This window comes from Condylura cristata, unplaced genomic scaffold (genome assembly GCF_000260355.1).
Source record: "Condylura cristata isolate star-nosed mole 26May11 unplaced genomic scaffold, ConCri1.0 scaffold00002, whole genome shotgun sequence".
Classification (NCBI taxonomy): Eukaryota; Metazoa; Chordata; class Mammalia; order Eulipotyphla; family Talpidae; genus Condylura; species Condylura cristata.
This window is the reverse complement of record NW_004567103.1, coordinates 80,613,286-80,638,033: the sequence shown is the minus strand read 5'-3', so window position 1 is coordinate 80,638,033 and position 24,748 is coordinate 80,613,286. Positions and strand designations below refer to the sequence as shown.

At 42.7% G+C, this 24,748-nt stretch overlaps 1 protein-coding gene across 1 annotated transcript in view; it reads right to left on the bottom strand.

Annotated features, from left to right (window-relative positions):
• CFAP221 (cilia and flagella associated protein 221) overlaps window positions 1-24,748 on the bottom strand; it is a 79,691-nt gene that overhangs the window by 2,870 nt on the left and 52,073 nt on the right. Inside the window, exons 11-21 of the mRNA XM_004674718.2 lie at window positions 22,555-22,642; window positions 21,574-21,663; window positions 19,406-19,504; window positions 16,148-16,259; window positions 14,158-14,285; window positions 12,807-12,887; window positions 11,803-11,910; window positions 11,584-11,718; window positions 10,098-10,256; window positions 8,631-8,722; window positions 1,926-2,018 (exon numbers count right to left, since the gene is read on the bottom strand). Of these exons, the coding sequence (XP_004674775.1) occupies window positions 1,926-2,018; window positions 8,631-8,722; window positions 10,098-10,256; window positions 11,584-11,718; window positions 11,803-11,910; window positions 12,807-12,887; window positions 14,158-14,285; window positions 16,148-16,259; window positions 19,406-19,504; window positions 21,574-21,663; window positions 22,555-22,642 (1,185 nt within the window). The remainder of the gene's footprint in view (window positions 1-1,925; window positions 2,019-8,630; window positions 8,723-10,097; window positions 10,257-11,583; window positions 11,719-11,802; window positions 11,911-12,806; window positions 12,888-14,157; window positions 14,286-16,147; window positions 16,260-19,405; window positions 19,505-21,573; window positions 21,664-22,554; window positions 22,643-24,748) is intronic.

The following is a 24,748-nucleotide window of genomic DNA, read 5'->3' as shown; positions in this document are numbered from 1 at the left end:
ATCATATTTTGAGCCATAAAGAAAGCCTCAATGATCTCAGCAATGATATCATTTCATGCATGTTCTCTGGCCACAATGGAATCTGAATAGAAATTAACAGCAAAAAAGGCAACTAAAAAATTCACCACTACTTCAAAAACTAAACTATATATTTGTAAATAATCTCTGAGAGAAAGAAAAATGGAAGGATTTGAGGTTATCTTGGACTCATGGTCTGCTATCCATTAGAGCAGGGCTTTATAGTCTCTTTCCAACAACTCATCTCTTTTGATGTAATATGAAAGGAATCATAGAATATATTTAAATGAGATAATATGGCTATTTTACAATAAAACTATGTACCAAAATAGGTGGCAGGACAGATTTGGCCATACGTGAAAGTTTGCTGGCCCTCAACCTAGAACTCTGTTATCTGAGAGTATAAGTTGGGTCACTGCATACATGTGGGGACCAAATACGCTGGAACAAGGCAGAGAGAGAATAGAGAGCTCTTGCTCTGTTAAGTGTCCTGACCACAAAAGTCTCACCTCTGCTCCATATCTGTGACCAGGGCCTGGTGGAATGGATCACTTAACTGCAAAGGAGGTTGGGCAGTCTCTACTTTCAGCAACCTTACTGCTTTAAAAAGGAGGAGCATGGTTTTTGTTTTTTTTTTAATGAATAATATAATAGTTTATTTTTACATCGTTTTGTGTATTTTTCCATCTCAGTTGTAATCCCCTTGGGCTTCCCATCACCAAATCACTCAAGCATGGATTTTTTTAAGAACCCTAGTTTCTGCCACATTCAGTTAAAGCAAAATACTCCCAACATCAACAAACACAACACTGGAATTATAAACAGGAAAACACTATTCAACAGTGACATATAAACAGAGGTGGGCATAGCAATTTTTTCGAAGGAAGGCACTCCTGAAAACTACAGAAGTTGTTCTAGTCTTGTAGGATTGAAAGGTGAGCTTTATGAAGCAGTTGCTCCGTGTGAATCACTATACAGCAGCTTCCTTATCTCTATTAACCACCTCCTCATCTCTACAGTGGGGGTAATCACAAGACTTCATTGTGGGTTTTAAATGAGATGGCTTGTAAAACATTGTCCTTGAAACACATTTAGTACTCAGAAAGTATTTGCTGCTATAACCACCACTGTCATCATCAGCATCCTCATTCTCACCTCTAACTCTGATGACCCCATAGGAAATAGATACTATTATTCCCATTTCAAAGATGAGAAAACTGAGTCACAACAGTCCACATAGCAGTGTTGAGTGGAGGATGTGTTAGCAATGCTTTGGTCTGCTATGCATCTCCCCATTGGGCATGACCAGGCTGGAACTGTTCCTCTGAACCTTCAGTAGATGTGCATTGTCCCATCCTGGTTATATTAGGTGGTTTGAGTAGGAGACACCTTCTGTTCAGACTGGGACTCCAAATTTTAGAGGCCCAAGTATTGCTAAGAATCACTACCTGTGGGTGTGTCTCAGACGAACTTCAAGTATTTAGGACTTCATGGATTGGTTACTTAGATATAAAAGTGGTAAAATGGGCAATGCAATAGGAGGTGCAAAGACATATTTTCAGTGGCTACTAGATACTCCCTTCATCAAATTGAAGCACCTTTGGGGATCGTATTTCTTATGCCCCTCCAAATCCTAGCCATCTTTCAATTACAACCCAAATGATCACAGCAGCTTTCCAAAGTCATGTGGCATCATTCCCCTTCCCCCTTCCCTGCCTCCCACCAATCTCCTCTCCCACTCCAGAGAGGTTCCCAGAGCAAATTTGAGATCAGGAATTTAGCCTCTCATTAATCTTATCTTATTTGAGTTGCAAGCTCAGGCATGGTATGCTCTTTGAAATCTCTTACAGCACCTGTTATATTTATGAAAAACAGACTGCATTAGAGATTAAAGGTATAAAAATTACCGTTCGATGGTTTCCAATCTGTCTTCTTCTGGTAAGGCGTTCAGAACAGCAGGGACATCTATAGGAATCATAGCTACATTGTAAGAATCACAACTGTAGGAAAAAGTCATACAAGCAGCCAAGGATAAATAATCACATTAATAATCTTGGAATCTACATGTAATCTTGGAGTACTTTTACTTTACTACTCCCTCACTACTGAAACTCACTCGTGTTTCCCTCCAGGCACAGGTAGGGGTGTGACAGGAATCAGTTAAATCCAGAAGAATACTGTCAAGGAAAACTTTTTCCAGAAAGGGAATTTTCTTTTCTTTTCTTTTCTTTTTTTATATTTTTTAAATTTTTAAATTTTAAAAAAATATTTATTTATTTATTCATATAGAACTGGGGTACAGGCCAGAGGTGCAGAGGCAGTGAGAGGATTCACCAGAGACAGAGCAGGGAGCAGAACAGGCAGATGGACTGAAATACACTGCTGAGGGGAGCAGCGGGCGGGTCAGGAGAGGTCTGCCGCGCCATGTGGTCACCTCCGGGGCAGGCGGGGGTGGAACTCATGCGGAAGTGGCTTTAGCTTCTTAGTGCTGCGCTTTAACCCACTGTGCCACCAGGGAGGGCCCAGAAAGGGAATTTTCATACTGGTAGTGTTTAAAATTATATCTTTTCCAGGAAGATGAGACAATTAGATTAATTTTTGTTCTTAAATCCCTTCCCCTCTCCCCCATGGTTATATACTCTCCCTTAGAAGTTATATTCAAGGTTTCAATTTCAAGCCTTCCTCCTCACTGTCTTATTTATTGTCGAGAATTATACATTTAGAGCTTTTTATAAAAATTCCTGGTATAGAGGATGTTAAAAGAATTGAGATTGGGAGAAAAAAAACCATATTATTATTTTAAAGGACTTATTTCAAGATGTGAACCAAATACATGCTTGTTTTATTTTCTTTTTCTCTCTCTCTTCTTTTCTTTCTCTTTTCATCTCTCAACTCCTTCCTGGCTTGTCTTCAAATGATCTTAAAGGCAACTTTCTGGAAGAAATTTATGGGAGCTGGGAAGAGTGTCTTTATGAATAAAGAGTAAAGAATAAAATTCTAGAACACACAGGAAAGAAACAGACCCCCTCACAAACCCTGGAAAGGCTGTAGGTTGAGGGGCAGGCATGAGGCAGGTATGGAAAAAACACGGTAGTTCATTGGAGTTGCTTGAGAAAAGTTTCTTTTTCTTATTTTGGTTGGTGGAATAAAACTACGGTACATGGTTTTGACAGCTGTAGACGAGTGAGCAAGTTATCTATAAACTAATGTGGCATGATTTTCAGGAGAGAATCAGTGAAAATAAAAGAATCAAGCAAAATGCATAAAAGCATTTATCTATGTGCCAGGCTTTGTATAAAGGAAGAGAAATAAGAAAAATAAACAAATTATGCTTAACATTACAAAGAGAAATGCCAAAGGGATGTTAGATGACTAAGCGGGGTTACAGACAAGTGGTGGGAGGGAGTACAGTTTCTCTCATACACCTTTTTAAAAAAAAAAAAAAGATTTATTTATTGATGCATACAGAACTTGGGTATAGGCCTTCGTGCAAGGGTGAGAGGATTCACCAGGGACAGAGTGAGGAGCAGAACAGGCAGATTGAAATAAACTGCTGAGGGGTGCAGCGGGCAGGTCAAGAGAAGTCTGCCTCACCATGTGGGTCACCTCGCTGGTTGGGGATTGAACTTGTGCTGCAGTGTCTGCAATACGTTCATAGTGCTGTGCTTTACCCACTGTGCCATCAGTAAGGGCCTCATACACTATCCCATTTTGAGTTAGGAGAGCATGTTAATGTTCTACATATTAAAAAATTAAATCAGTAAGAAAGGGAAGGGGGACACAAAAGCCTAAACCAATGGTAAATGGAAACAAATAATATTCACATGAGTTCCATAATCGTACAGGAGGGAAAGAAAGAGGGAGAGGAAGAGGAAGTAAAAGAAAGAAAAAAGAAAGCCAAGTATTCAGTTTCAAATCGGATGGAGTGAGGGAGAAAAATGCAAGTAATTCCTAACTTTATTTTTATGCTGGTTTATTAAATTGATTTTAGGTGAAACAATTCTGAAATTATGTCATATATACTATCAAATTGAGTAAGGGAGTAAAAGTGTTAGGTATGGTGGAAGAAGAAACAGACAAATGAAAGGGAAACAATGGCTTTATGGATGAGAACTGGAATTGAAAACACTGGCATAAATTTATGATTTCTAATGTCTAGATGGCTGTAGATGTGTGTGTGTGTGTGTGTGTGTGTATGCACCAGGTATATATAGGTCTGGGTACATGTACTGTACATGTATGCATGCGTGTGTTCCCACATACACAACCTGGCATGTCCGCTGAGAAGCTCAAAAAACAAAAATGTGTGTGTGTGTACAACTCAATAACATTCTTCACTAAAAGAACCCTGGGCTGTGCCACCAGTGGTTGATCTTATTTACTGACCATGACAAAGAAAGCAGGTTCTAAGAGACAATTTACTGCAGCTTCAGCACACTTGTAGCCAGCGGGGATTCTTGCCTCCAAAGAGACCAAGAGGTTGGAAGCCTGGTCCAACTCCTGAGAAGGTGGGCCTGAGAAGCAGGAATGGCAACAACCAAGAGGTTTTCACAAAATTTTAAAGTTCATTAAACTCAGTGCCCTTTGCTTTGTGTGTGTGTGTGATAATTTGTTCTTTTGAGATGAAAATTATAGTAGATGGTGGTTGTGTAACAGGGTGGTCCCTAGAAAAAGGAGAGGTTCCAGGTTCCCTGCCCCACCCAAAGGAGAGTAGAGCTGAGTAAGGAGGAGAAGAATCTGGAGAGGAGACTGAGGAGGAAGGAAGCAGGATGGAGCGCCAGAAGGAGACCTGAGGAGGCACACGGAGCACAGAGATATGTGAAGAAGCAGCTCTTGCTCCTTGGTTCTGGACTGGCGGAAGCAGATGTGGGTGAGAGACCCGTGGAGGGATTAACAATGGCAGTTTTTATTTTCATTTTGATTTTGCTCTTTTCTCTTAGGCTTGTCTGGCCATTTCTGACCCTTTCCTATGGGTCCTCACCAGAAGGTGCTTTAGACTTGTGTGGGCTTTCAGGCCTGGCTTTGGGCCAATCCCTTTTGGGTGGTCTTTCACCCACGAGGGAATGGGTATCTTTGGGTGTTTGATTTAGAAACTATATTCTTTGTCTTTTCTGAATTGCAAACTCATTGTATTAAAGTTCCCTTCCATTAAAGGTTTTATATGTTTTGTCTTGATGCGGAGATGGCAGAACCTATTTAGAGCAGGCAGGTGTGGGGGCCCTGGGGTGCCCCTCTCCCTGCCCTGTAACAGATGGGGATCTGCTTTTGCTTTGTCTTGTTCTAATGCTTTGCTTGGCAAAGTAGAAGTCTGACACACCCAAGTCAGTTCCCCAAACTCTTCTGGGCATATCACTCAACTGAACTACACGATTACATAACTTCTTCATCTGACATTCAGATTTTATGGAAGTCTGAGGGAATCAACAAACTCTCTCTGAATTTATTTAAAAACAAGGAGACCAAATGAATTGTTCTGATCATTATAAATGCAAAAATGCTTTGGAATATGCAGCAATGTGGATAGACCTAGTGGTTATTATGCTAAATGAGGTAAGTCAGGTAGAGAAAGGCAAATGCCATAGAATTATTCACATATGGTACATAAAGAAAGCAAACGAATAAACTAAATAAAGCAAAAACAAAACTTTTAGACTGTAAGAGAAATTAGTGGTTATCAGCAGGATGTGGAGAGTGGGTAAACCATGTAAAAGCGGTCAGTTGTACAAAAAAGGATAGATTTAAACCTTTAGTGGGGAACAAATGTAATAGATAGAGACTGATTTTTAAAGATAGACACCAGAACACAATACAGACACATTACACAATATTACTTCACTTAAAAAAAAAAATAGTGACCCGGGCTCTCCTTGGTGGTGCAGTGGGTTGGAGCTCTGCACTTCGAAGCTAAGCCAAGCTGTGGCCACTTCAGTGTGAGTCCAATCCCCGCCCCAGAAGTGACGCACATGATGCAGCAGTCTTCTCTTGCTCACCCACTGCTCCCCTCAGCAGTGTCCTTGGTCAATCTGCCTGTTCTGCTCTCCACTGTTTCTGGTGAATCCTCTCGCCACGCGGGCACCTTTGGTGGTACCCATTTCTGTATGCATAAATAAATAAATCTTTTAAAAAAAACAGAGGCCCAAAATTTAACCATGTGGTGGTACAATCCATTTGAACATTAAATGAGACGTAATATTTAAAATCTCAAAAAGTGAGTTTACTGGAGTAAATCTATTGGAGTAAGCAAACATTAGTCAGTACAGTCATGGTTTAATAACAAGTACCTCTCAGGGGCACAGGATACAAGGTAAACACCTCATAAGTAATAGGTAATTTATTCAAGCAAAATGACTTGAAGTTAGATATCATTAATGGATGTACAGGAACTTAAAAAAGAAAACCAATGCAGGAACTTAACAAAGAAGACCATTATTACTTTGCAATTGCTTTTAGAAAGGAAAAACAATCTTAGAGTCTTTCATCATGGAAACTCATAATAAAAGATAGATATAGAGAGAATCTTCTCTTTATCTTATGATCTGTTATGCAATTACAATTTATTTTGAAACAAATTGGCCTCACAAAGAGCATTCAGGCACAGAAGCTGAAAGTAACAGCTCAGTGGTTGGGGAGTTTTCTTTGATTCATGTAGAATTCATGTTTAATTCATGGTTAACCCCAGCCCAAGGTAACTGCATTCTGACTGTTTTTTGAAAGAACAGTCTCAAGAGCTTTTTCCAAGGACACTGCTTTGGGGCAAAAAAAAAAAATAATAATTTTTTCCTTTACTTTTGAGACCTGTGCGTGCTGCCACTGGGTGGACACAAGAGTCTCCAGGTTCCCATTTTGCTCACTCTGTGTCCTGACAGTTCCCCACTCTGGCCATGTTTGGCTGACTGACTACAGGGTCATTGTGAAGTGCTCTCACCCCTCAGCAGCGTGAGACAGTTTCAAGGTGGCAGCAGGTCATCACCGCTTGGTGGCGACACAGTGGTGGTGGTTAGTGATGGGGGAGGAGGTAGAAGATAGAAGAGTAAGAAGCGTTATTAAAGATGGTGCTAGATGCTTCATATCATCATTTTACTTTGCTTCTCGCAATGGCCCAGGGAAGGAACCGTCACCCACCCTATTTCAAAGATGAAGAAATTATCGATCCAAGGGCTTGAATAATGAAACTCCTTAAGGTCACAGTGTGCTGCATGTGAATCAAGTAAGGACAAAGCCATAGAAAGGAACTATTATTTCTGAGCTTCTATCATGTCCCAAATCCCATCAGGGTGCTTTTTGCAGGTCTAATGTCAATCCCGAGGCAAAGGAGAGCAAGAGAGTAGCACTCAGGAAACAAACCGAAGTGACTGCATATGGTAAAGCTTTCTGGAAAGAAGTAAACTTCAGTGTTCTAGAGTCACAGGCTAGACCTTCCACTATCTTCTCAAATACCGGGGGCAAGGGGCGTGAGAGCTAGTATTACGGGGTCACTGAACATTGGGGAAGCTTTCCTACTTCTACTGAAATGACTGAGAAGGGGCTTCTCAGCAAGTCCAAACCCCTTGTCTTATGGACAAGAGCACTGGAACACAGGCAAGGCTGAGGTCACACCACTCCTGGCGGTCTGGTGGCTTTGTGAGGGGCGGACCGGGAGTTTGTGTCAGAGGATCCAGGCTACCTTGGTGGCATCAGAACACTCAAGATCAGTGCTGGCCTTGGGCCCACTTCTGGGCCCAGGTCAGGCTCTACCACTTTGAGGCGGATCTCATTCCGGGTCAAAGGATTTGATGCTAATCTTTTTGAGATGCTCACTGCATTTTCTCACTAACAATTCATTTAAAAGTGTTTATAAAAAGAGAGGACTAAAGATGCAAATTCAAGGGCTGGCAATTTTTAAATGGTAGAAATTAAGCATAAAAATTCAGCTGACTTATATGGGCTGGTTATCTACTTAACTTTTTTCTCATTGGAGTGACAGTAATACCTACCTCTGTGCAGCCTCTATCTTATAACATTATGTGTGTTTTAGTCGGCCCAAATTCAAATTAACACCAGTATATGCTATATTATATTGAACACCAAAAGGGGAGTTTCCATCTGTCAGTTGTCTACATTTATTGACATATGGCCAGCTAGCCACTGGTGACACTCATTTTTTAAAAGAATTATTGATTTATGCATACAAGAACAGGGGTACAGGCCAGAGATGCAAGGTGGGGGGGCAGTGAGAGGATTCACCAAAGACAGAACAGGCAGACCAACTGAAATACGCTGCTGAGGGGAGCAGCAGGCAAGACAGGAGAGGTCTGCCACACCATGTGGGTCACCTCCCTGGTGGAGGATATCGAATTCATGCTGCACTGGCTGTGGATAACTTCATAGTGCTGTGCTTTAACCCTTTGCACCACCAGGGAGGTCCTGTGACATTCATTTTTTAAATGCATTTCAATTAACATAAATCCGAAACCTGAAAATCAGTTATACATCATCCTATTTCCCTGACTAGGAATCTTTCCTCCTGTGTTATAATAGACACATTATTGGCGCTTTAACTTCTGGGCTCACGGTCTCTGTAATTCATGAGGCAGACATACTCCTGTGAGACAAGCAGGTGGATGGTGGCCTACCTCTGCGCGGCCTCTATCTTATAGTTGCTGAGTAGGGATGAGAAAACCAGGGGCTGGAACCTCTTCCAGTGCATTATTCCAGGAATAATGTCCTGCAATGAAAGTGGGTACATGGGGACTCCTTGTGAAGGAACTTTTCGGTGAGGAAAAGTTTAGGAGGGACTTCAATTCAATTCACCCATTTTTCATTCTTTGAAAAAAAATTTAAATATATTTATTTACTTTACATCATTCTTCATTTCATGCATTTTTTCATCTCGGTTGTAATCCCCATGGACTTCCCACCACCACTTCACCCATATGCTATCACCATAATCTCATGTCCTCTGCCTCAGTTTGGATCCTAGTCCCCTCTATTTTTCATTCTCAAAAGGTTAGCTCCAAAATTTATCATTTCACTAAATCCATTAAGTGGACATTTCTGAAGCTAAAAGATAGTAAGCAAGGGGCCTTAAACAACAGAATTAAAGATGAAGGAGAGACTGTCTTCTCCTTGATGCATAAGGCACGCAAGCAACATTTCATGGGTATGAAAGGCTGAATTCGTCTTAAAATCTCTTTCAGGTTGTTGTAAATGTGATACTAAAGCATCTAGAGATGATGGGTCCTTCAGCAGATGGCATTCCAAGCTGGTAGAAGCAAACACAAATGTATGGAGATGCTCAGTAGGACCTGGAAGGACACTGCCAGCTGAGGCCAGCCCAAGGCGGGGTGTGTGATGGGGACTGACAGGAGGCTCCTCATGAGGGCCTTGTGGGCCACACTACTGAGCTCAGAGCTATTCCCACAGGCAGCAGAAACCACCAAGGACTTTCAAGCTGGAAAATGACATGAGCAGGTGTATGTCAAAAGATTTCTAGGGAGCACTGTCTGCACAGGGGTGGGTCATGGATGGAGGAGGGAGATCAGCATGCTGCTGGAGACAGACTACTGGAACCCAGGGGTGTTCAGATAGGAAGGGATCAGGGAGGGAGAGGAAGGGATTAGGGAAAACACGGGCCCTGGCACAGGCCACAGAAAGACAGGTAATGGGTAATACTGGGAGAGGTGGCTGTTTGAAGTGCAGTGGGCAGAAGCAGAGATAATGATTACAGGAGGACAAACACTCTGGAGACTCTTCCTTACTGTGCGTTTGTCACAGCTGATATATTACTGTTTTTGTCCATTCTCATGTACTTATGCTTGCTGGGGCCAAAAAAGAGGTGAGACAAGGGTGCCCACCATGTGGTTATTTTTGACATGATTGAAATAAGAATAAAATAAGTACTAGTCCTCCAGGAGGTGGAGGTGGGTGGGTGGGGACACAACATGTAGCCTGAGAGGTGGGGACTGAGTTTCCCACCTGTGCTCGTCACCATTCCTCTGCAGCTATGGCTGCAAGACTTCTCAGTTCAGCTGTGACCCTTCAACCTCGTCCCCTGCTGCCAAGGGCCAGCTCTGCCGATGTGTCTAGTGCAGGCTAATTACCGTGTGATGGAGAAATGGCTTTTGGGTGAGAGGAATGCTGGACCCAATGTGGGACTCTTTGGTGAACTTGTACTTGGGGTGCGGGCACAGATGGTAATTTATTGAGGTTTCTACGTAGGTCAGAGGGTGCATCACAGCAAATAATCCTGGGCTGGGATTCTGCAGGAAAAAAAAAAGAACAAAGATTTTTTTTGTTATTACCAGTTTCTGGGCCAGGCTTGGGGTGGGTGAGCTCACCTTCTCCATGGCCCCTACCAAAACTACACTGACTCCAAGTCAGCTTGTCTGCTCCAAGAGAGCAGAGATGCCTTCAAGTTGGCAGCATTTTAAATGTCACAGCTATTCATAAATGTCACTTTTCGGGATTAAGAGCTTCATTACCTACCATGTGGATTTACTAAGCTCACATGGTGACAAGTGTAACTGAAATCATAACTAAATGGTTTAAAGCATTTTTTTTCCTAAATATGATGTATCATGGGATATTATTTAATATCACCAAACTAGTTTCTAAAAAGCAAATAAGCTTCTGGTCTTGCAAACAAAAATAGTTCTTAAAAACTATTTTAAAGAGAAGACAAAGGGGGTGACATTTGATATATCAGGAAATGTCAAGATTTAACATTGTTTGGTAATGTTTTTAATCCAGGAAGGCTCCATGTGAATGTAGTATCTGGTTTTCAGGAAGATCCTGTTATTTTTTTGCTAATTTTCTAGCAGAACTACTAGAGGCACAGAGCAAATAAATAAAAATAGAGAACATAGAGGCTTTCATATTCCTTTTGGGGTTGCCCAGCAAAGAAACCTCTACTGTTTCCCCAACAGCATCGTTTCTAACCACTCACAGTTATTTCATTTTAGATGTTGAAGAACCAAGAAGTTAAGATTTTATTATTTTTGTTTGTTTGTGTGATTTTTTAAAAAACAATTAAAATAAAACAAAACTCCACGTGGCTTATGAAAATCCACTGCTAAGAAACAAATGCTCTCCCATAACTTTAAAGAAAGTGTAAATCAACCAGGGAGGTCCTAGAGCATCCAGACTGGGGGGAAAGTCTTGTGCTGGTGGCTGTGTGAATGTGGCAATGGGTCAGGAGAGCTGGGGAGACGAAGTCTGAGTGCAGAGGGGCTGCGAAGGCCAGGGATAGGCTGGGGGCTCAGGCCTGAACTCCTGGGTAAGAAAGAAGGAGGGTGTGGCGGTGATGATGCCCACAGAGGGAGCCTGAAGCGTAGAATAATGCAGAAACATTTTTGTAATGTAGAAAAGATCTTAAGATTATTTCATAAAAATAAATGTGAAAAGATATAAACACTGACATTGTGCAAACAATCAATGCTGACAAGCAATCTCAAAGGTGAGATGTTGTTTAGTCTTTGACATTCCTGAGAGGGAAAAACATCCCTAGTTAATGTTTCTGTTTTTTGACGAAATGTCGGTGTAAATATGGGAACACAGAACACACAACTTCTGCCAGTTGTCACTTACAAAAATATAAAGTGGGTCATAGTCTGGAGACCCTGCTAAGGCTTCGGGGGGCTTCATGCTCAAGACGGAGGAGCTGCCAGGGAGCTGAGGTGTGGCTTCGTGCTTTGGCAGGGTTATGATGGTGGTGGCTTCATCCTAGGACAGGACCAGGAGCACTGTGTTAACTGTGTCACCAGCACGAGGGCGAAGGAGAGAGAGCAATCCTTGGAGACCGGTTACCTCAGCTCCTTGCTTCAGGGCTCGAGCGAGCTTCCGAGGCCTGTCGCTCATTGCAGCCTTCTGGATGCAGAAGGGCTGATACCCCTTAATTTTGTACAGTTGAGGAACCTAAGGGTGAAGGACGACCAATGAGTAAGTAGCCTTAAAAGCCCCTTACCATTTAGTGGGATCTATTTCTCAACAATATTTCCAAGCAGCCTGCTGGTGAAAAGAAAACAAGCACCTGTTGAAACCATCAGTTGGGGCCACAGTTAAATCTGACCAGCCACTGGGCACTCCCTGGTGGCACAATGGGTTAAAGCTCTACATTATGAGGCTGTCCACAGCCACTGTTGACTTCGATCCCCGGCCAGGGAGCTAATCCACATGGTGCGGCAGGCCTTTTTTGTTTCGCCTGCTGCTCCCCTCAACAGTGTGTTGAGTCCGCCTGTTCTGCTTCCCACTCTGTCTCTGGTGAATCCTCTCACCCCCGCACCTCTGGCTTGTACTCTAGTTTTTGTATGCATAAATAAATAAATATTAACAAAAATATATTACAAAAAGAAAATCTGACCAGCACTGGAGAGACTTCAGTGCAGCCCCGCTTCCAGCAAAAGTACACAGCCCCTGTACTTAACGGCGTAACGGACACACCCAACACTGGGTTGTCAACTGAAAATATCTATATTTCCAAATATAGAAGGGGTCATATTCCTTAAGAAGGGCTGGCTAATTTTTGTTCACTTCATCTTATTTTTTTTCTTAAAGTTTCTAATAGAAGTAATTTAGCAAGCTTCATGGATGCCTATCACATGGTATATTCAGAGTAAAGAAAGATTCTGGCTTCCACACCAGGAAAAAGAGCACACTGTACTTCACACATACCATAAAACAACAGTAGGAAAACACACACCATGAGCCACATAGTATAGTCCATAACAGAACTGACACACAGTTCAAATTCAAGATGATTTTGTTCACTTCCCGAGAAACACAATGAACTGACATCTGATGACAGGTCTGACCTGCAGATTGAAGAAGGAATAACTCTGCTTGATTTGAAGGTCTAAAGCTTTAATTGGGACTGGTCCAAGGCCATCAGGAGCCTAAAGTGTGTAAATTCAGAAACGAGTACAGTCAATAATAAGCAAAAGCAGCTATCCAATTTCCATACATTTTGAATATTAAATAAACAGTTCTACTCTCAAAGTTACCCTTTTTGAGACAACTGTCACTTGATGTGTGGGCCGTGCATACAGCACTGGCCACTCCCTTGCTCTCGTCTCTTGGTGTATGAGATGGGATGAATTTTTTACTTTCTACTGCTATGGATGCTGCAGTGTCGCCCAGAATCCCCTTCAGGCTGGAAGGATCTAGTCACGCAGCTGCTAAGAGCCAAGTTTAGAAAAACTCCTGGGGGTCAGGCCTCTTTGGGGGTTGCCCTGGATGAGAGGAGCTGCCTTGCTTAGGGTTTTGGGTGAGAGAGGCCAGGGCAAGGGAGCCAAGGGGGTGATGCAGCAGTGAGTCTGGTGGGTTAGATGTTAGATTCTGGGTCCACAGCCCTCACCACCAGGTTGGGTTAAGGCCTGTGGCCTCCTCTTGTCTGTCCATTTGTCCACATAGCTAGCGGGCTCAGTTGCACTAGACCTGCCTCTATGGGCCTTGATTCAAGATGCCCAAATCAGACCAGTCCACGATTCTCAGAGTTGGTCTTCTAGAAGCCCTGGTCTGGCATGCAGAATATTTTGAAGAGCAGTGAACCCCCTTGAGGCTGAGGATACACTTCTGTCCTTGTCTAATTCCTGTGTCCCTCCCTAGTGGAACAGGAGATCATCATGCCCTTTTCCTAATCAGAGAAGCAATCATTGTTCCCCTTTTATGACCTTAGAGGTAATGGTTTGGAGGGTCTGCCTAGAATTCCAACATGTTCTCTCTTTCTAAAAATTTCATCTTCACGCTTAGAGTAAGGACAAGGCCACCCATCTTTTCTGTCAAGTAAAGTGTTCCCGTCCCTAAACTCAGGATAAGTAGTCCACTCCATTATTCTTAAGTATCTACAGCGATGCTCCCCTGTCTGCCCTGTGCTCTCAGGCTTGGTTCTCAGACAGTCAGATGGGGTTCATGTTCTTGCTGGGGCCTATGTTGGGAAGGACCCAGCCCAGGTACCAGAGAGCCCAGTGCTGGTGCATCAGGTGCCAGGTGGTGGCAGGAGCAGATCCTAGTTTCCCATGGTCACGAGTCCCTGGGGCCCAGGCCTCTACTGGGAGCCTCAAGAGGAGGTGGATGGACTCAGATTGAGGTAGGACTTGTCTTGGTATTCACCCTACACACACCTGAGCATGCTCTGCTCCCACCCCACAGCCTGACAGCACCCACCAGCTCGTCAGAAGTTGGAGTAGTGAGGTGAGATGGGAAGGTGAAGGGCAGGATTTTCATGGGTGATACAGAGAAATGATCAGAATAATCATCTTGATTCATCCGAGGCACAAATTTACAGGCAGTCTCTGTGGGTGACAAACAAAACAGCACGGTGGTGGTGGTGGTGGTGGCGGGATATGCTGTATGCTGAAGGTGTTTCTATGTGAAGCCACCACTTTTATATTTGCCTCATGCCAATTATTCCTTGCCACATACCATTTCAAAAAGGCTGTAAACGGTTCCATTTTGAGTGTTCCCTCTGTTCTTTACCTCAACCCTTTCTTCAACAAAACAAATTTCGTTTTTATTCCCCCACATTATAATTTCTAATTTTAAGTATTTCTTCAATGAATATTCTTTCTGCCTGTCAGCAAAGACAAAGACGAAAGAAGGCTGGGAAGACGTTCTACGGGCACCTGTACATAATTCACGGGGAAACTTTACACTATTTTCAAAGTGTCTTTACTAGAAACTTGAGTACCAGAGATATAAAAACAATACGAGGAAAAAGGGATAATTAAAATGCAGTAAATGCTATGAAAAATGAAACACACATCTGGATCTTGGAGAGGAGCAGAGTGGTCGTGCCGGGAGCACAAGGAAGCCTGAGCCTGGCTCGCGCTGGCAGGCAGGTCCGTCTGGGAGGCTCAGTGGTGCCCTGTGGCTCTGCATGTGAGCTAGGAATCAGAAACACACGCTTTGCAAGAAGATGATGATTTGACTTTTGGAAGAATGGGCTTACCACAGCTCCCATCAGCCTGGGAACCAGAGAGCTAGAATTTCCTGAAGTAGCAAAGATAATACGAGATAGAAGTTCTATGTGCATTGCAACTGAGATGGAAAGATGCATAAAAATATGTAAAAATAAACTAATATAATAAAAAAATGTTAAAAAAAAAAGTTCTATGAGGAAGTCTAGATCGCGCTAACACCAGATCCAGCCAGCCAGTTAGCACATATACATGAGGAGTGCCCTAATCTGGTGATAAGACTAGGACAAGACTCAGCACAGAGGGCACAGAATGGGAGATCGAGCCATGACCAAACCGCCCAGACACGAACACTTGGCCAGGTCTGACGATGGGCAGGTAATTCGGCCAAAGACCACGTGGTCTGATCTGTGTTCTGGGGTAGGTGGAAGGAGGGTTCGCCAAGCACATTCCATTTCCTGTCACCTGGGAATATGTCATCCTGCATGGTCAAAAGAACTTTGCAACTGTAATTAATTAAGGATCTTGAGATGGGGAACTTGTCCTGGATTAGACCAGGAGGTACAAAGCAATTCCACAGGCCCTAAAGAGGGAGGCAGGGGGCCCTCCCTCTTGGCGCAGCAGGTTAAAGGCAACATTGCAAGCTAGCCCCAGCTGCTTCAAGTGTGATCTCCCGCCTTGAAAGTGACCCACATGGCATGGCAGAGCTCTCTTGTCTCGCCCGCTGCTCCCCTCAGGGAGTACTTTGTTAATCTGCCTGTTCTGCTCTCCACTCCATCTCTGGTGAATCCTCTCATTGACCTTCAACTTCTGGCCTCTACCCCAGTTCTGTATGCATAAATAAATAAATCATAAAAAAAATGAGGGAGGCAGGAGTAATCAAGGCAGAGAAGGTGGTGTGATGATAGAAAGAAAAGGTCTGAGTGATACGCAGAAGGGACCATGAGCCCACAATGTAGTTAGCCCCCAGAAAGTCAGAAAAGACAGGAACAGTGTCCCCTGGAGTTGCAGAGGGAACAAGACTTAATGACCCCTTGACTCCAGACTTCTGATCGCCAGAACCATGAGATAATAAATTTGCATTTTTGTAAGTGGTGGTAACTTGTCAGAATGGCCATTGAAACGAACACACATGATTTATGAAAATATTTTGTGCCTATACAACTAACATCATTATAAAGAAACCTCATTCTCAGAGCTCTTATCGGGTAAAGCACTGTTGTCCTTTATAGCTGTACGTTTACCTTGTGATATTGATTCTTTTCCTTCACTGAGATTTCTCCTTATGGCCTCTTTGTCCATTTTGCGAACAGCATTCAGCATATTAAATAATCGTCGCTGGATCATAATCTGGAATTAGAAAGAATCATGATTTCAATTTATTACTGGTACATGTTCAGTTCAATTTGCTTCGCTGACCACAACTAAGGTTTGAGGCCACGACTCTAAGGCAGAGTCACAGCAAAAGTGGCCACAGGGAGCTCGAGGTCTGGGCCATGTTGACCTGGCTAAATACTGAAAATGAGCAGGTTGTCATCTGGCCTTGCTCCACCTGAGTTAAGATATTGGTTTTCTGATATTTTTAGAGTAAAAAGAATGATTAGTTCTACATTTTTTTCTTCTGGGGATATGTGAATAGTATATCCTGCTGAGTTATTTTCAGAGTTGAAGGAGAGACTAACTGCAGGACTGCAGGACATGGATGGTGGGTGGTGTTATTAACTCTAGCCCAATGTGCTCTGCATTCAGCATAGCAGCCACAGAAATCGAGGGCTGCCTGTGCACAGAGCTGCAGCAGAAAGGGACTCCTTCTAGGGTGAACACCCCTGTCTCTCTTGCAGAGAACCTCTTCACTTAACCACAAGTCTGAGGAGGCTATTCTGTGGCTGGCTCTGTGCAAGGTACTGGAGATACAAGGTGGAGCATACAAATGTCCTGCCTGCCTGGAACTGTTGTTCCATGTGTGTGTGGGGTGGGAAGGGAGGGAGCCAGGAGAGACAACACAATAAGATTTAACAATAAGATAAACACTGTTTAGAAAGATGATACACCTGCTAGGGCAGGCCTGAAGGCCTGGAAGTGGGGTGTGGTCATGATGAGGATAATTAGGGAAGGTGAAGAGGTGAGGTTTGGTCTGAGATTCCAATGATGAGGTGACAATGATCTTGTGAAGAGAGTTGAGAGCAGAGAGATTGACATGTACAAAGATCCTGTTCCTGAACAGGGGTGAGTTTAACGAATGGAGAGAAACCAGTATGACCTTGTGGCTGCCATAAACTGTGCATTTTATTGCAGTTGCAGTGAGATGCTTGGGAGTAGAGGTTTTAGCTTTGGAACTTAAACTCTGAGGGAGGGTTGGGCACTGGAAGCAGAGAGCTCTGTCACAGTGGTCCAGGAAAGAAGTGAGCCAGGGAGATGACAGGCAGTCATCAGGCCAGGGACATCCTTGCACAACTGACTGATAGTACTTGCTGGAGAATGTGAGAAGACTGAGCTACCATTCAGAACAAAGAACAAAACTGCTGGCAATATATTTCTAACGCCATAGGGCTTGCTCCGAAAGAGGCCAAGTGTCCCACCAGTGGGGAAGTCAGCCTGGCAAGTTCCTTGCTGTTGTTGGTCCGTTGTCAAAAGCTGTGCTCTCCTCCTTTAGAGCACAGCACTATGCCACCTCTTTCCATAACTTTCTCCCCCACATTGAACATCTGGTGGCCACCTCTGTTCTGTGTGTAAACGGAACTCATCCAGCCAAAGCCATGGCAGGCACAGCTCTACAGAGTCTTGGAGGTGGGGCCTAGGTCTCTGAAGCAGTGAGTTCCACCTCTCCAGTTCACCACCACCAGTGCAGGCTGAAAGCATTGCTTGAAAGATTACCTATGGGCTCTCCCTGCTGGCGCCAACCGGTTAAAGTACCTCATTATGAAGCCATTATGCAGCTCGAGTACAATCCCCCCTCCAGGGAGATCACCCATAGGCATGGCAGACCTCTACTGACCCACCCGCTGTTCCCCTCAACAGTGTATTTCAGTTCATCTGCCTGTTCTGCTCCCCATTCTGACTCTGGTGAATCTTCTCACCCACCATATCTCTGGCTTGTACCCCAGTTCTGAAAGCATAAATAAATCAATCTTAAAAAATAATAAAAAGAAAGACTACCTATGACATACATTGTCGGAATCCCTTATGCATACTCCCTCATTCAACCTTCACAATAACTCTATTATCCTCAGATACAGGTGAGGAAATTAAGCACAGGTTAGATGGTAGATGTCTAAGGTCTGAATGCCCACGAGAGGTTGCACTGAGAGGTTAAGGCAGGTAGCCTGACTCCAGGGTCTGAGACTTAATGATTGCTCTCTCCCATTGGAGGGGAGGCTCTGCTCCCCATGGCAGCCACGCCAGTGGCAGGGACAAGAGATCTATAGACGAGCCAAGACACAAGAATTGCTATGGCGATGGCTAAGTGCTAAAGCTTCCAGTATTCTTAGAGGAAAGAGAGAACTGAGCTGGTGTAACAGACAGGTGTGGAGACAGAGAGCTGGAGTGGCTTTTTGGCTGATGGGTAGGGAATGAGCTGGTGTGTCTGGAAGAGGACAGATGTGACATGGAGATCAAAGGGATAGCTGAATAAGTGTGCAGCAATGTGGGGGGTGAGGGGAAAGAACCTTATCCTTTATTGCAAGAGAGTCTAAGAAGTCTTCATTTGCTCCTGATCACAAAAACCCACTGGAAGGTCGAAGTCTGCTGGGTGGGGAGACCAAGATGAGGATGAAGAAATCAGAGCAGTGAGGGGACACACTCTGAAGGGGAAGCTATAACATGGGCATTACAGATACCATCTCACACAATCTCGCACTGTCCTCTCTACTGTTCTAGAGTTACCAGGTGACCCAGCTTTTCTACTCTTAGGGATATATACCCAAGTGAATTTTAAACATACATTCACAAACTTGAACTTAACATTCATAACATCATTATTTGTAACAGCCTAAAAGTGAGAATTACCCACATTTCAATTGATGAACAGATACACAAAGCGTGGCTGAGCTGTACAAGGAAATGGTATTTGTCCATAAAAAAGAAAGAAGTATTGATACAAGGTACAGATGGATGACCCCTGAAAACATGTTACATGAAAGAAGTCAATTACAAAAGGCCACACACTGCACGATTCTATTTACACAAAATGTCCCAAATAGGCACATCCAGAGAGACAGAAAGTGGGTTAGCAGTTGCCAGGGGCCCAGGGTTGCAGAGTGACAGCTAATGGGAGCAAGATTTCTTTTTGTGGTGATAAAAATGTTCTAAAATTAGACTGGGTAGCTGTATGACTGGATATATTAAAAACTATTGAATAGTACACTTGGCAAGAGTGAATTTTATGGTGGCATAAAATGGTTTATATCTCAATAAAGTTACTATAAAAATCTGATTGCTCCATTTCCTTGTGCTGATGACTAAACAAGTTAAAATATCAATCTGGTGCTGAGACTCACCTTGCGTGCTGCTTGCTGAAACCTTCTTTGTGCCCTGAACCTGTTGACCCAAGTATTATTAATGAGTGGATCAAAATTAGGATGAAATTCTTTGACTTTCTGTGAACATAAAACAGAGGAAACTCTTAGATTAAACATTAACTTCCTGCTACTGTATGAGCCAGCAATTCATAACTAGGAATCTACCCAAAGGACACAAATACACTAACTTGAAATGAAACCTGAACTTCAATATTTATTGCATCACCATTTATAATAGCTAAGATATGGAAATAACCCAAATGCCTGCAAACAGAAGAATGAATCAAAAAAGATGTGATATCTGTATACAACGGAATACCACTCAGTGATCAAATAAGATAAGCTCATGCCATCTGCAGCATCATGGATGGAGCTGGGAGGGATTACAATAAATGAAATGTCAGAAAGAAAAAGAAAAGTACTGGATGGTTTCACTTATGGGTGGAATATAGGGAAACAGAACAAAGGATCAAGAAAAAAACAAAACTCACAAACTAGATCTGAGCATTCAGAGGAGTCAAAACAGGGGAGGGAGCAGTGCGAGGCACTGATGATGATTCACAGGCGCTGTGGTGGTGGGAGATTCATGGGGATTGCACTTGAGGGGAAAAATCAAACACTGTACAAAAATAAATGATGTAAGAAAAAAAATTAACCTCCTGGCATAAACATTTAATGAGAACATTTTAGAGTTTGATCCCAAATCAAGTTATTATTGATTTGCTCTGCCCCTTAATGAGCATTTATTAAGCACTTTAATGTACGGAGCATTACAGAGAATAATTTGGGGGCTGGGGCCAAAAATACACAATGAGATTTGGGTTTTAACAAAATTTAGTCTGGTTGAGGGTTCCCAAGCAAAGGCACACAGGTCACGGGATAAAGTCACACACCAGCAACTGTCACTTGGTGGGTGGTGGCGCTGTGTCCAGAACTGAAAGGAGTAGACTGTGTGACCCTGGCGGAGAGGAGGGCCACGGTCTTAGCCTGCCCTACAGCACCAGCACAGCACCCACTCAGGGGGTGGGGGGTTGAGGGTGCGCAGTATGCACAGGTCAGTAAAGGGATGAGGAGGAAGGTGGGCCTGGGTGTAGGGAGGGCAGCCAGAGCCCTGGGCATTGTAGGGTCTTGAACAGGAGAAAATAGAAAGGAAAAGGAAAACTCCTAAAAGAATGACTCACTAGTAGGCTGTAGAGGAGAGGGAAGGAAAGAAATACAAGAACAACCTCTTGGATTAGTTGAGTCCAACAACTAGGTTGGATTCGCGTATGTCTGTGGAAGAGCTATGGGCAAGATGTTATGGCCGGATTAAAATACAGGGGACTGGACAAGAGTGACCAAAAGCTCAGATGTGGCAAGCCCAGGAAAGAAAGGTGAGAATAGTAGACGTGGGGAGATGAGGAAGAAATTTTTCATTGTTTAAATTGAAAAGTGGTATGTCACCAGAGACATTCTGCAGCGGGGGGTGATCGGGGTGGGGAAGAGGGGAATAGGATCAAAACAGAGGTGGGAAGGGCACAAAGAACTATGGTGATGATACACGGGTGAACTGGTGGTGGCAACTTCATAGGGATGACACCTGAGATGGAAAAGCACACGTTGTACAAACATGGAAAATGATGTTAAAAAAATATATAATAAATACTTAAATAGGGTTTTAGCCAGAAGCTATCAAATGATGGAGGGTCCTCAGGTGCAGGAGCTACAGCCCACACTTCACATTTGAGGACATTGAGGCACAAGGCTGGAGAGACTTTTCCAGGCCCCAAATCCATGGCATAGCTGGCCTAGGACTCTGGCTTCTGCCTTCCTGTCTTGTGCCTTTCTTCCCACAAGCACAAAGGCAAGGAACTGAGGCCTAGGGACTACCTTGAGGACTCTGCAGAGCAAAGGCAAACAAAAAGGGAAACCAAGAAGTAGGAAGCTGAGGTCAGGAAGGAGAAGCCAAAGTGCATAATGTTGTCAGTGTCAAGGGGACCATGAGTTACAAGTTTTGATGCTTTAGTGAGAGAGAATAGGTAGGCACATATTAAAAATGGTTTAACTATCTCTTAGTGAAGGGATTTCTAGTAAATAGTTTAGCCTTCTGAAATAACCATATAAAGAGCAACCAATAGTTAGATTGCAAAGAAAGGAGAGTTACCCACCTCATTTAGATTGTGAATGACCCGTTTGTGGTTAACTTCCACCTCGAGTCGCTGAAATTCCTCATCCAAAACAGGATCCCCTCTATCTTGCTGGGGTTTTCAATTATCAAAAAAGTATATAAATAAAACTGAATGCAAATGCATACAACTCTGTTTTACTTCAAAACTTATAGAGACCCAACAAGCACTGGGTGAAACATACCCATCACTAAGTGAAATGAGCAATTTTTTACAAATATGATATTATGGATTTAATTGTGTTTTGTCAACTCCAACAATCAGAATTTTTAAATTTAAAATTTTATAAACAGACTTTGTTTAACATGCCCTGAAACTGACAGTTTGAAAGTGTTGGCAAATAGATTGTTAGTTTAGAAAGAGGGAGATTTCTTATGTCTTTATGAAGAAGGGCTCTCTCGTGCCACATAAACCAGGGGTGTCCCACAAGCCCATCATTCCCCTCTCCAATCTCCTCCCCAGATGTGACAGGGTGCCACTACGACCCAGGAGCAGTCTACTTCTCCCTGCGGTTCCTTCTCTTTGTTCAGTACATTTAAGAGTCCCCGACATGGAATTTGTGTGGCCGCTGGCTGTTAACTTTGGATCTCTTTATCGTCATGCTCTGCAGCTCAAAGGCAGGGGCAGACCTCACACCCAGAATTCCCACCTGACCTGGAGCTATTCTTAAGTTCTGAATTAATTACCTTTTCCTCTTTACTACTTTTCAGTTATCTCACATCTTCCAAGAAACTATCCAATTAAGTGAATTCTCTCCTCTCTAGCTTCTGACTTCCCACAATAGTTAGTATAGGTCTTATGTGACACTTCCAGTCACAAGCTTAATTATGGTTAACAATTAACTTGTCATCAGCCTCCCACCCGAATTATAAATGTTCTTTCTCCTGATATTACATCTTGCATATAGCAGGAATTCATAATATTTAATGTCATAAATGATATCAAATTAGCAGTAATTCTAACCTTGTATTTGGTATCTGCTCTTTGTCGCTCTTCAAGGATATCTTTTTGAAGTTTTAAGGATATGTGATCTTTACCAAGGTGCACCTGCCTGGGGAGAAAAAAATCTAATTTCCAAAATCCATCAGACTGTAAGTCAATGTTACAGTGGAGTGAGGCTGTTAGCTTAGTCCATAACTGAAAATAGCTACTGAGATAGTGGAGACACCACGAGGGAAAGAATTTCTAGAGACTTCAGAGACATAACTAAGATGAATAATGTGTTCTAGAAAATGAAGTTTATTTTCTAATGGCACATGCTAAAATTTTTGAATAAAAATGTCTCGATGCTGAATATCAATAGTTATTAGGAAAGTTCAAGTCAAAACCACAATGACATTCCATAACACACTCGCAAGGATGGCAAAGATAATGATGATGACACCTGTGATAACAATGTGATAACAAAGAAAAGTACCAGGTGTTGTTAAGGATGTAGAAAAATTGGAAGGCTGGTCCATCATTGATGGGAATGTAAAATAGTGCAGCTGCCATGGAAAGGTTACACACAGAACTACCACATGACTCAGCAGTTCCTCACCTAGGTCTATAGCTGAGAGAACTACAAAAAAAAGTTCACATGCAAACGTATGTATTGATGTTCACTGCATTGTTGACAATAGCGCAAAAGTAGAAACCACCAAAATGTCAGTCAGCTGATGAATGAATAAACAAGATGTAGTGTGTGTCTCTAAAGTAGAATATTACTCAGCCATAAAAAGAAACTGATAGATTCTATGATGCGGATGCAACATAAAATTTGTTGAAAGAGGGGCCCTCCCTGGTGGTGTAGCGGGTTAAAGCACAGCATTAAGAAGCTAAAGTCACTTCAGCATGAGTTCCATCCCTGGCCCGGAAGTGACCCACATGGTGCTGCAGACCTCTCCTGACCCGCCTGCTTCTCCTCTCAGCAGTGTACTTTGTCAGTCTGCCTGTTCTGCTCCCTACTCTGTCTCTGGTGAAGCCTCTCACTGCCCCTGCACCTCTGGCCTGTATGCATAAATAAATCTTTAAAAAATATATGTTGAAAGAAAGTAGCCAGTTACAAGAAATGCTATGTTACATGATACCATTTATATGAAATATCTATAATATGCACATCCATAAAGGTGTAAAGTAGGTTAGTGGGAGTGGGAGAGACTGCTTAAGGGGAATGGGGTTTCTTTTGGAGTGATGTAAATGTTTGGGAATTAAGTAGTGGTGATGGCAGCACAACACTATGACTAGAAAATGTATGTACATGAATGTATGACTTCTGTGTTGCACATTTTAAAAATGGTGAATTTTATGTTATATATAACCTTTACAGTAGTTTTAAAAACTCTGCTATAGATTACAATCAAGGTGGGAAAAAAATGTGCAAAATGATGTAAAAATAAACTTTGTAATAAAAAAAAAAAACTCTGCTATATAATGTGTCCAGCATATGTTCAAAATAAACAAAGATTTAAAAAGGGGAGGGGTACCTGGAGAACTGGTTTAGATGGAGAGACTACGAAGACATAAAAACTAAATATAAAATGTATGATTTCTGGTTATATCCTAGATTCCTCCTTTCCAAAAAGCACAAAACCTAGCTATAAACCCCAGGATACTCCCTGGGTAACTGGGCACATTTGCGTATAAGCAGGTTATTCAGTACTGTCCCTGTGTTAAATTTCTTGGAAGTGATTTTGGTAATGTTAGAGAATGTTCTTGGGAGTGACCTGTTGAAGTCTTTGGGGGCAGAGCTTCCTAATAGCTGCAATTTAACTTTCAAGTGGTTTAGAAAATGAAAGTTGTGTGCAAGTGTGTATTTGTGACTGTGCAAATTTATGGACAAAGAACAAGGGGACGCATTAGTGGTATAATGTGGACAATCACTCAAAGTACATCCAGTGTATCTGGGTGCTGCTAGCAGGTTTAAGATTGTTCAACAGCAAGTTGGCAGAAGTTAGTAAGTATACAAACACAGCATTCAAAATGGAATTTAGACTGTGATTTCAAGGATGTCACAAAGAAGCCCAGAAGAAGGAAACACACCGATGTTAACAGTGTTGTTGCGTTATAGTGATTGTTTTTCCTTCTCTGTACTTAGTAGTTTTAGGTTTTAAGCAATGACAATGTGTGCATTGATCATCTTAAAAAACGATCTTCCGGCCCTCCCTGGTGGCGCAGC